The sequence below is a fragment of the Camelus bactrianus genome, chromosome 35, assembly GCF_048773025.1.
Source record: "Camelus bactrianus isolate YW-2024 breed Bactrian camel chromosome 35, ASM4877302v1, whole genome shotgun sequence".
In the NCBI taxonomy this organism is placed as follows: Eukaryota; Metazoa; Chordata; class Mammalia; order Artiodactyla; family Camelidae; genus Camelus; species Camelus bactrianus.
The window spans coordinates 16571747-16584791 of record NC_133573.1 but is presented as its reverse complement, the minus strand read 5'-3'; the positions used below and the strand labels follow the sequence as shown (position 1 = coordinate 16584791).

Here is a 13045-nt window from a genome sequence, read left to right as displayed (position 1 = left end):
TTCTTATGCAAAAATGGGGCTGCTATTAAGATGGTTTTCTTAATGACGTCTTCTCTGTGCCATTGCTTGGGCCCGTGTGCGATGATCGTTTCTTCACGTATATGACATCATTGTATTTTAACTCTTATCACCCTGAAAAATAAGAATTATTATCCCCATTTTACATACGAGGAAGAGCAGCTGAGAAATTGGTCCAGGGGCACGTGGTTTGTCAGTGACATGCAGGGACATGAACCCAGGCCCTTCGCCCCCAGTGAATGAATGAGCTGCTACACAAACACTCTGCAAATTAAGATTTGGGCCCGAGGTTTTCAGTGCTTTCATCCCCACCATGAATTACTCAGACTCTTCCAAATATTTCTTTCTCATTAAAGTTGTGTATCTAAATAGCTAAGGCTTTCCCTTGAAATCCTATTAACTTTTCCCAGCAAGCTAATGTTGCAAAGGTCATTGTACAAGGTCAGAAATATTTTTTCCCTTGAGGAGTGAGGATTCTTTGAGGCCTGGTGACCCCACAATAGAATAAAGTCAATCTTCTGGTGGCTATGTAATGTGAATTTCCTTCCGTCCATTTAGTTTTCATGAATTCTATTTCCTGACATTGAAAACACTTTTCTTTAAAAAAAAAAAAGAAAAGTCATTTTGTGAAAAAATTTTAAGGCTCTTATTATCAATTTGTAAAAATCTTCATGCAGTTTTTCTTGATAATTGTGATTTTATATCTTCTTATCCCCCTCACAGTTTACAAAATACAGTGGAAATTATACTGAAATAGTTGAATTCATGAACAGTTATTTGATTTTTATTGAAATTGCTTCAAGGCGAAAATGATGTAATGTTGGGTAACAGATCTTAAGAACGCCCGAGCAAAGAGCTTCAAAATCTCCTGATACCCTCTTTCATGAGATGAATATTGTGGTTTTAGATCATCATGGAAATTAAATTCAACAGCCCCCTTTTGGTAGCTTGGCTATTTTAAATGAAGTTGTTAGTACTGAATTTTTTATGTTTCATTAATTATGTTATAATTAATTATATAATTATGTATACAAGCAACTATATAATTATGCATATAGTTAATGATATAATTATGTCTATAATAACTATAAATTATTATAATTGATAATTATATGTTTAATTATTTTATCATTTATATTTAATTATATATTATATAATTAATATATTGATATTGATATCAACACATCCCTTAATAATTATTATTATAATAAAAACTAATTATATATTTAATTATTTTATTATTTATATTGAATTAATTATATATTTAACTATGCACTTTCTAACATTTTAATCTGGGGACACATATTTATGATTATTATCACCTACTTGCATAGTCAGAAATCTTCATATTACCTTTCCCCTAATGTCTGCTCTCGGTATTACTCATCTCCACCAAAGACTAGCGTCCTTTACACATGCCTACACCATGCCTACTGTCTACACTTGAGGTTGTCTATCCAGGCTGAGCATTAACTGAGAGGTTCAGAGACCCCCCCACAAGGAATCAGCATCTCAGGGGTTCGGTGACGAACTGTGTGTATGCTACATGCTACAGGTTATTCGTCATTAAATTCAAGGTCAGTTTTTCAAATGTCCACTGTATTTTACTGATTTGGAAGTGTTGTTTGCTATACATTTGGAGTGTCTTTGTTTAATGAACTTGCCAGTTTCATGAAATCTAGATAAATCTATTTCATTAACCCGCTGAGTAACAACTCAATGAGTACAAAATTTCAGCTACGTTAGGTGAATAGTTTCTAGAGATCTGTACAGCAGAGAAGGCCTATAGGTAACAATGTAGCATTTTGCGCTTCAAACTTTAAGAGGGTAGATTTCATGTTGTGTTCTTACCACAAAAAAGAGAAAGAGAAGAGAGAATGAGAGAGGGAGAGGGACAGGAGAGAGGGAGACAAGGAGCCCCTAGAAGGTGTTGGACATGTCTGTTCATTGACTGCAGTAATGGTATCACATGTGTTTATGTCTGGCCAAACTCCAAACATTAAATATGTGCAGTTCTTTACGTACCAATGACACCTAAGTAAAGCTGTTAAAAATCTATTTCATCAATATTAAGATGTTTGATATAAGCAATTTTTTAACACAAGTCATTTAATATGTAGAATTATCATATGTGCTTGTGGATAATTAAGAAATGATGTATTGCTTCTTGAAAGCAATTCAGTAATAAATGCTTCCTAGTTAGTAGGAGAAATACTTTAGAATTAACATAGAAATAAAAACGAATGTCCTATGACCTTTCTGTTTTTAGGTGCTGCGTATGACTTTCATGTTTTTCCAGTTAGAATCAGCAAACAATTGTCCACATGAGTTTCTTCAGATTCACGATGGCGATTCCTCCGCAGCATTTCAACTTGGACGGTTCTGTGGCTCCAGCCCCCCTGACGAACTCCTCAGTAGTGACAATGCCCTCTATTTCCATTTCTATTCTGAACATTTAAGAAACGAGAGGGGCTTTACAATAAGATGGGAAACACAGTCACCAGGTAAGTGTCTCCATGGAGAGAAATAAAGCAGCCTCTTGAGGTTATTACATTTTCTTGATCTGTATTAGACTTCTGGATACATGAGCTGTTTTGGGATGGAGTGATAGATTATTTTGATAATTATTTTTAAATTAAATAAATCTAAGATGAATTAGACTTTCATTTTGTGTTCAGAGATAATATAACCTAGATGAAATGGAAAAGTTTAAAAAAATGAGTCTTAAAGCATCTCTTATGAAATTTCTGCTAGTGAAATATTGCAGGGATGCTGTGAGGACATTGCCTGCTCCTTCATTTGGGGTTTTTTATCTTCATGTCATTTGATGACTTGTTCTTTTTGTGGTATTTTGGTTTTGGTGCTTTTTTTTTTCTCAAACTTTTTTACTATGAACTTTTTAAACATATAAAAAAGTAGAACAGCATACCAAAACTCCAGTTTATTCATCAATAAATCTGTGGATTTATTTCTGGAATTTCTTATCTTTTCTGTTGGTTTATTTATCTTTCCTTGAGCCACACTGACTTACCTACTGGAGCTTGAAATCTCGTGGTGTCAAACCTTTTTGTTCTTTTGAAGTATGCTAGATCTTTTTACATTTTCACATAAATTTTGGAATGAACTTGTTAATTTTCCCCAACAATCTACTGGGATTTTGTTGGCATTGCGTTGAGTATGTAATCAATTTGGGATGAAATGAATTCTTAAAAATATTGACCCTGCCAATCCATGAACATGGACTATCTGTATATTTACTAATTTAGTGATGGTTTACAGATTTCAGAGCTTAAGTATTCCACACTTTTTATTAGTTTTTCTCCCCCTAGATATTTGATATTTTATGCTATGTTAAATGATATTATTTTTCTAAAATTGTGTTTTTCATTTGTTGTTAGTATATAGATATATTCTATGTATAAATATTTTTAAATATTTGGTTTTGAATCCAGCCATATTGCTAAGTTCATTCATAAATTCTAGTCATTTTTTGATAGATTCTTTGGATTTCTCTATACACACAGTTATGTTATCTGTCAATATGTTATGTTTTTCTACTTCTTTCCAATCTTTGTAACTATTATTTCTCTTCCTTGACTTATTTAATACAATGTTGAATTAAAGTAATGGAGTGGGTATCATTGTCTTGTTTCCAGCTTCATAGGGAAATATTCAATGTCTCACCTTTTAATATAAAGTTTAACTGTAAGTTTTTGTAGATAACTTTTATCAGATTAAGGAAGTTCACTTTGAATTTCTCTTGCTGCATAACAAATTACCTATGAATTTAGTGTTGTAGAACATTTGTTACTTTATTATGTTTCCGTTTTTGTGGGACAGGAATTTGGAAAGGGCCCAGCATAACAATTATCACTTGACCTCTTAAGCAGTTAAAATCAGATATTGGCTGGGACTGTAGTCATTTAAAAACTCAACTAGGCTGGAAATCCAAGATGACTCACTCATATGGCTAACAATTGATGCTGACCTTTGGATGAGAATTCAATCAGGCTGTTGACATGATTGCCTATGTGTAGCCCCTCTCGGATGGTGCTCTTAGAGCAGTGGAACTTCTTTCATGGTAATTGACTTCTCTCAGAGCAAGTATTACAACACAACCAGGTGGGTACTGCCTGGCTTTTATTGGCCTGTCCTTGGAAGGTCATAGCGTGTTATTGCTGCTCTACTTTTATTTGGTTGAAGCAGTCACAAGCCCACTCAGATTCAAGAGGAAGCGACATAGACCCCCACCTTTCAATGGGAGAAGTGTCAAAGAATTTATGAACATTTTTACACCATCACACCTTTTATTACTAGCTTGCTGAGAATTTTTATTATGGATGGATATTGAAACATATTAAATATTTTTCTAAATCTGTTGAGATGATCACATGGTTTTCTCCTCTGCTTCTGTCACTTTCCCTCTCTCCTTCTGGGACTCAGATCACACACAGAGGTTTTGGCTTTGTCTCATAGTTCTTATATTTTCTATTAGTCTTCAGTCTTCCCCTGTGCATATGCAGCCTAAGATTCAGCTAAGGACCCAAGGAAACTCCTGTAAATTTTTTGGTGCTATTTTCATGCAGCTGCCTTCTCTGCAATACCCTGCTCCAAGATCCCAGCCACTTCAGTAGCCCCCAATTCTGAGTTGTTTCTTTCACCCAGCAAGAATCTTGCCACTGTGTGGGCCCCACTGCCCTGCACTGCACTGCGGGAAATGCGCCTAGGGAGAGTTCTGGGGTAAATGGGGGACTTAACACATGTGCTTCCCTTCTTTCAAGGATCACAGTCCTTTGCTATTTGCTGCTCAGTGACTGAAAACAATAAAAACTAAAGCAAGCAAACAAGAATTATTAATGTTAAATATTAGCATTAAAATATTAATCATCGTTCAAATTTATTTGTTAAAGAAACTGGGTTGTTTGTCTTGTAGATTATCTCACATTGTGGATTTTGTTGTTTCTATCCCATGTGCCATTTATCATGTTGTAAATGGGGTAGTTAGATCAGGAGGTTTAATCAAATTCAGGCTTTTTTTTTTCCTTCACTGTCAGAAGGTACTTCATGTCTGCTTGTCTCTCTGTTATGACTGTCACATTGATTATAGAGTGTTTGATCTCCTTGGGTTGCTCTTCCTATTGAAAAGCCTCTTTTTTGCTCTTCCTCTATGGTCTTAGCAACACTCGGGCTCATTGTTTTGATTAGTTGTTTATCAGGGCTTATAAAATGATGACAGTTTATCATTTCTTCTTTATTTATTTTCTGGAGTTCTTCAATGGAGTGGAACTTTCCTGTCAACTATTTGGTCACTCTCACATAAAGGTCATGCAGGGAAGGTAGGATGAATGCTTGATTCTGCTCCTTCCGAAATCCTGAAGATCACTCAGTAACTGGAGCGTAGTGTGCCACTGTGTAGACCTGTCATCTACCATCTGTTCAACTCAGGCTCTACAGATGGGTATTTGACTTGTTTCCAGTCTTCTGGAATTCCAAGTGATATTGCAACAAGTGCCTTGTGAATTGTCTTATCAAATTTTTGCCAGTGCATCTTTGGGATAGATTTCTGAAACTGGGACTGCTTGGTCCAAAAATAAATGCCTAAGTGTTTGCTAAATACAGTCACCATCGTCTCTTCTGTAGTTGTACTGTTCTGCATGCTCTGCAACAATGTATGTGAGTACCTATTTCTCCAGAGCCTCACTGATCATTTATTTTCAAAATTGTGGGTTTTTATCATTCTGAGAGACAAGAAATGGTATCTCCTTGAATTTTTCATTTGTATCTCCTATATTATGAGTGAGGTTGAACATCTTTTCCATGTATAAAGGAGTTTTGAAATTTTTTTCAGTGAACTCTTTGTTTACATCTCTGTTCTTTTTAGAAGCTCTTCATATTTTAGAGATAGTGACTTTTTGTATTATCTATGGCAGTTTCCCCAGTTTCCCATTAACTTATGGTGCTTTAATTTTTTTACCCATGTGATAAATTTTTCAAGTACTAAGTTTCAAAAAACGTCTCTTCCTCTGAGTAACTGAGGTGTTTTCTCATCAGGAACAGTGAGAATCATGTAACTAAATTAGCTTCACTTTTTGCCTTGGTAGCAAAATGTTTTGTCTGAATAACCTGCATGGCTATGTAAATTTCAAAGCTTGCATATCTGAAATATCACCTTCTCTTATTTTTTTTTCTAATTTATATTTACTGTAGTCTAGATTTGTTTTCTGTTTTTTCTATTTTAAGTAGCATTTCTTATAAGCCACCACAGATTCTTTGCTAGGTAAATGTGGGTATTAATAAAGAAAAGACTCTTCTAGTTGCTGACAGGCAACTTTAGGGGCCAGTGGGATGCAGTGGTGGTGGCAGTGGAGTGAAAGTCAGAAAGCCCAGCCCATCCTCCCCTCACTCCACTCCTGGGAAAATGGCTTAACCACCTGTTGACATTCAAATTTGTTTCTTTATAAAATGAATGGTTTAAGTATATCACAGTGTTAAAAAAACCTTCTCAAGTGAAAATTATGTAACACTTAACTATTCTAATGTATAAAATGACCTGGTTTTTTGAAAGGATTTGTAAGAGTTAATGTGTTTGTAAGAGTTAATGTACAAAGGGAGAGGGGAGGGATAAATTAGGAGTTTGGAATTAACAGATACACACTACTATATATAAAATAGATAAACATCCAGGATTTACTGCATAGCACAGGGAACTATATTCAATATCTTGTAATGACCTATAATGGAAAAGAGTCTGGGAAAGGGTCTGAAAGTATGTAACCAAATCACTGTGCTGCTCACCTGAAATTAATACAGCATTGTAAAACAACTGTACTTCAATAAAAAAAAGAGATGATGTACAGAAATGAATCTCCTTCAAAGTGAAAAAATAGATCTGTCATCCCATTATTGGTCCCTCAAACAGTCCAGCACTGAATGTTAAATCATGCCACCAAAAGATGGCTAATAAGCACAGAGCTCAATAGATGGGTGATTCATTTATTTATCAGTCGGTACTCCCGGATTTATAACTTTATCAAAACCAAAAATGGAAAGTCTTGCTTAATTTATGAGGGTGTCCAATGCTGCACATAGTTATTTAAACAAAGCTTTTCTTCTTACAGTAAAGGCTATGATAATTCTACAGAAATTATAACTTTGTATACAAATGTAAAGTTACCTTTTCCTTTTTATTTCAGAGTGTGGAGGTACACTGACTGGTACTTATGGCTCTATTAAATCTCCGGGATATCCTGGAAAGTATCCCCCAGGGAGAGATTGTGTGTGGAGAGTGATAACCAGTCCTGATCTCCTGATAACATTTACCTTTGGGACCTTAAGCCTGGAGCACCATGATGATTGCAGCAAAGATTATCTTGAGGTAAAGGATTGGATTTAGATAGAACTTACTATGATAGGATTAGAACTCAGGGAACCATGATTGGCGATCGCCTTGGATGACCACAGTTTATTAGCAATGGTTGGATGTATTCCTCAATAGGCAGCTGATGCCTTAGTCCTGCTAACTCCCTTTTCTTAGTTGTACCAGCTTGTTGCTGCTTCTGGGTTCTGCTTGAATCTGTGAAACAGACTGCCTTGTTTTCCCCTGTCATTTCCCAGAAGCCCCGTCCCCTAACATGGGAATAGCAGAATATATGAAATCAACACCCAGGAATGGCTTTCTTCTCCAATGCAGATTCAAATCTTCAGTTGTCTGTTGTAAATGGACAAGGTGTTTCACAAGTTGACTACAGTGTTCCACGAAGAAAAATAACTTAACAGCAGCTGTGTTGAAATGGATTGCTGAAGTGTGTGCCTCGCTGGAATATATCGCTAATTGTCATTGAGAGGCGAGGAGTCCCCCTCTGCCCCTCCTGTTTATCATTAATAAAAAATTAAACTATGGAAGAGGGAAAAAAGCTGTTATATTCAAATGCCATTAGCGTGTAGGTCTATTAAAAACGTTGCTCTCCATTTGTAGAATGAAACGATCGTTGAGAAGATTGAGTTCTTATGTTGTTCCTGTCTTGTTTATCACCATAAATCTTAGTACCCCTTGTAGTAGTGAAAAAAGATAATAAGCTTTTCCAAGTCCATTAAAGAAGAATGGAGCCTTAGGGAATTATTCATAAAGGATGGAAGGGGTACGACTGTCAAATAGGAATCTCCACAAGTTAAAGTCATTAGTAATTTAGCAGGTGAAACGGATTTGGAACCTTTGGGAATGACTGGAAGATGGACCTCTCCCTGGAAAATATCAGAAAGATACTCCTTTAAATGTTGACATTAAAGTGAATTTTCTTGAAATTAATTTCAAAAAATCCCACCAAATTAAAGTTAGAGGCATTTATTTTTCATTCATACATATCAATTCCTGGATACACATGTAGTAGAACCAACCATTCTGATAACATTGAAATGCCTCTCATTGCTCAACAATATTTCAAGGATCTAGCTAAATTACAGGAATAAACTAATGCTGCCTTATAACTTTGCTGCCAATAAAAAAGTAATTTGAGTGAACAAAATTGGCCATATTAAAGTGTTATTTAGATCATTGATGCTTGGGTGTTCTCTGTAGGACAGAATTTGCAGTTACAACAGAAATAGAGTGGTTGACACTATTCTGTAAGAGATTAAAACCCAACAATTAAAAAGGATTTCTAAGATCACATGATCCTTATTGTGGTACTTACTTGCTATGAAAGTTGTACTTTTGAAATTCACAAAACTGTCTTTATGTTGCATCTAATCTAACTTCATTTCCTTTTCCACCTCTGATCCCCCTGAGCGCTTAGACCAAGCTGTGCTTCGATGAGCATTGTTGGTGTTCCTTCTTCTGGTTTTTTGTGTATATTCATTTCTTTTCCTAGATCACTAGGAATTTATCATTTCAAAACAAATATCTGGGGCAGGAAGAACCTAGGAAAGAAAATGTGGAGAAATATTTGTAAGAAAAATTCCAAGTTTACATCTAGCCTCAGAATTAAAATTCAGACAGAACATAAGGCATCCAGGATGATGGGAGATTACCCTTCCCAGAACCCCAACCACGTGTTAGATGCATAGGTGACAGGAGACCCTCCCAGAGCCATCACTTTTAAAGATGAGTTTTCTGAAGTTAGTGTACAAAATGACTGGGTTTGTTAAAAATCTAACCACTTTGTGCTTAATGATTTTTTTTCTCTTGTTTTAGATTCGAGATGGCCCTTTGCATCAGGACCCCCTGCTTGGGAAGCTCTGCACCACTCTCTCTGCCCCACCACTCCAGACTACAGGTCCCTTTGCCAGAGTTCATTTCCATTCTGACAGCCAGATTAATGACCAAGGGTTTCATATCACCTACTTAACATCACCTTGTAAGTAACTTGATAATTGGGAGCTTAATATGAAGGTACAGGAGAGTGTTACCCTGAGAGCTGCTTTATATTTTAAGGCTGCAGGTGACTGACTGACACTGATAACATGTCTTTATAAATATTTCTCATATTGCTCCAAGTTTTTTCTTTACTTTCCCAGTGTTCTACTATTAATGCTGTAGTATCCCATGGTCCCGAAATTATGGGGTCCACATTATAACATATGTTTGTGGCCCCTAAAATTAAATAATTCACACATCAGTTCCCTGGCTGTTATTCAGTGTTTTGTTGTGAGAGATGTTGTTCAGGAGGGAAATGCAGTCTACCTTGAGACATGTCAGATTTTATAGCTGCGATGGCTTTCAGTTGCATTTATACCTTAAAACAAACCAACAAACCAACAAAAAAACAATGAAATGCTCTATGATTTTTATTTTAGAGCTGTTGAGGATTTTGTTCTTAATATACATCACCCTGCCCCGATGAGAATTCACAGGAAAAACATCTTTTAAGTCCCAGTATCAGGAAAAAGAGCAGTAAGCAGTCTTTTCACCAGTCCTCGTTCTCCATTTACTTTGGCTTCGGGCTGGAGCCGCAGCGACTTTCTGTCATATGTGTATCCATATCTGTTTTCTGTGCATGTAACTTTCCCGTGACTGCATCTTGCCCTTCTCTACTTGTTATCCCTTTAATCTGATTCATTTTTCTAGCTACATATTTCATATTTTTATTTTCATATTTCATTTTCTACCTACATATCTGTTACATATATTTCATGAACTGCCTCAGTTCTCTTTGGAATGAAGGTGGGCATAAATGCATTTAAAAAGTAACCTGTAGATGAGGGTGTTAGATTGGAGGTGAGAACACACATTTCTACAGCTATTTGCTGAGGCACTGTGTGGCTGTCCCACAAGCACAATAAGACCTTCAGGCTGAAGCACTTGTTAAAGGCATAAACCTGTAAACGGTGAACAGAGTGGATAAATGATGATGATGTGTGTGTGTAATTTTAGCCAATTATATCTCATGCCAGGGAGTGGGAGGAATGGCCATCCCTGTGACCTGTCCCTTCTCGTCTGTGCTCTCTGCAGCGGATCTGCATTGTGGAGGGAACTACACAGACCCAGAGGGTCTCCTCTCTGCTGACTTGTCTGGACCTTTCATGCACAACAGACAGTGCATCTACACGATTAAGCAGCCCCCGGGAGAAAAAATACAGGTCAACTTCACCCACATGGAGCTGGAAAGCCAGAGTGGCTGTTCTCTGAATTACATCGAGGTAACTTCTGCTACTTAGTGACCCTCAGATGATGTTTATCAACATTTTTTTTTTTTTAATATTCTATAGAGCAGAGGTCTTCAAATGGTTGTTGGGTCAGCAGCATCCAGACAACCTGGCTGGTCTGGATGTCAGTGATGGAATTCTGTGCCCTATCCCAGACCCACTGAGTCAGAGCCTCCAGAGGGTAGGCTGAGCAAAAGCTGCATTGTAAGAGACCCCGCCCCACCCCCAGGGTGATTCTGATGCAGGCTAGAGTCTGAGAACAACTGTTCTGGAGAATGTGAAAGAATTCGCCAAAAATAGACCTGTAGATGGTGAAACAGGAGACTGGCAGTGAAGATCAAAGGACAAAAATGGAAGCTGAGACAGAAACTCATATCATGCTAAGTTAATTTCAGGCTATTCAGCTGAGTCCTGATAGCCAAGCAAATGCAAATAAGCAAGATTCATAGGATTTGCTATTAGAATACAGATTTCAGAGCTTGGTCAGGACAATTTTATATGTAGGGGAGATCAACCTAGAGATGTGAAAGCATCCGCCTAGGTGAGCTTAGCGAGTCAGTGGTAGAGAGTTAAGTCATAGCATTAAGTAACTCTTGTTTCAGAGTTTAGGGTTTTTAACCTTCATCAGCTCTGCTTGCTCTCCAGAAAACTTTAACTTGAATTTAAATGTGTGGGATGGTTGTAATAAGAATATCTGAAACAAAAAGGCAGTTTTTGTTTGCCTAGCCTGGTATTTCATTTGCTTAAACTCTTGGTCAAGCCACAAATTAAAGTGTTGGGCAAGAGAAACAAGACGCTTTTTGTTGGCTGCAATCATTTTCTATAAACTCAGGGAGTCACTGACAATTTTGTTTGCTCATGTGAGTTAAACCAATTCATTTTTTCCAGGAAAAACCTATGTATCCTCTTGCCCTCTTCCCCCCTTCACATGTAGGGAGAGGAAGCACAGAATTTTAGCATTAGATCTGGACTTAGCTCACTGATAACAAGTACATTGACCATGGTACCACAATATTTTTTTAATTCAGAGATTTTAAACTCTGATGGTAAGGTAAATGTGTATATTCGTTCAGTTTAAGTTGTCTCAAGTCCCTCGTAAAGTACATTAAAGTTTTTCATTAAGAAGCAATTTGAGATATTTTTATATAAATAAAAATTAAATTTCCAGCATCTGGTTTTTTTTTTTGTTTGTTTTTGTTTTTTTTTACTTTGTGAATAGTAAAAATAGCTCACACTTAGACAGTACTTACTATCAACCAGGTGCTATTCTAAGACTTTAAAATATGATAATAAATGAAGTAGATAATGATTACTGTCTTCCTACTGCCTGTTGGAGATGGTATGTGCTTTACCTGAGTTAATTCATCGAACCTTCATAGCAACCGTTATTACTCCTACTTCGCTGTTGGGAAACTGAAGCCCAGAACAGTTGTTACGCATCCGTAGTTGCACGTCTCAAGAGTGGTGGAGCTAGGAATTGAATTCAGTAGTTTCTGATGTACTGTTCTCTGACAAGACCAGAAATGCAGTAGGGTAACCATGACTACAAGTGTTGGCTCGCCTTCCCTAGGGAGGAAGCTCATGAATTTCCCAATTCTGTACCTAGCAACTTGGTAACAGGACTATAACATGGAACCAGGCAGAACACTTTTCTCACATAGGCAAAAATATAGCTTTCATTTTATGGGAAATCTGAGTAACCTTTTATCAGATTCTTTGTGATGGTTCTAATGGCTCTAGGGATTGACCCAAACATCTGGAATCATTTATCCTCTTTGGCTTTGCAGTACACTCTAATTGAATTTCAATAAGGGGTTATATGAACTCTGAATTGTTCTGAAAAGTTGTCAGAAAAGAAAAACATAAAACAAGCTCTGAAAGATTTAACTTTGTAAGACGGTGACAGAATGTTTTAGCCAGGATGGGGTTGGAATGAATTCATCAAAGTTCTCATTTCATTTTATTTTATTTTTTTAATTTTGGGGGGCATTTTAAAAATTAAAATATAGTTGACATACAATATTAGGTTAGTTTCAGGTATGCTGCATAATGATTTGACATTTACATACGTTATGAAATGATTACCAAAAGAAGTCTAACAACCGTCCGTCTCCATACAAAGTTATTAAGGTTATTACAGTATTATTGACCATATTCCTTATGCTGTATGTTACATCCCCATGGCTTATTTATTACATAACTGGAGGTTTGTACCTCTTAATTTTCTTCACCTATTTTGTCCACATCACCCCCAGCCCCCTCCATTCTGGCAACCACCCATTTGTTCTCCATATTAATGTCTTGTTTGTTGTTTTGTTTTGTTCTTTAGATTCCACATTTAAGTGAGATCATGTAGTATTTGTCTTTCTTTGTCTGATTTATTTCA

The 13045-nt window shown here is 36.5% G+C and overlaps 1 protein-coding gene across 1 annotated transcript in view; it reads left to right on the top strand.

Moving 5' to 3' along the window:
- CUBN (cubilin) overlaps nucleotides 1-13045 on the top strand; it is a 273800-nt gene that overhangs the window by 20602 nt on the left and 240153 nt on the right. Inside the window, exons 14-17 of the mRNA XM_074358517.1 lie at nucleotides 2288-2522; nucleotides 7212-7393; nucleotides 9209-9371; nucleotides 10466-10653. Coding sequence (XP_074214618.1) covers nucleotides 2288-2522; nucleotides 7212-7393; nucleotides 9209-9371; nucleotides 10466-10653 — 768 coding nt within the window. The remainder of the gene's footprint in view (nucleotides 1-2287; nucleotides 2523-7211; nucleotides 7394-9208; nucleotides 9372-10465; nucleotides 10654-13045) is intronic.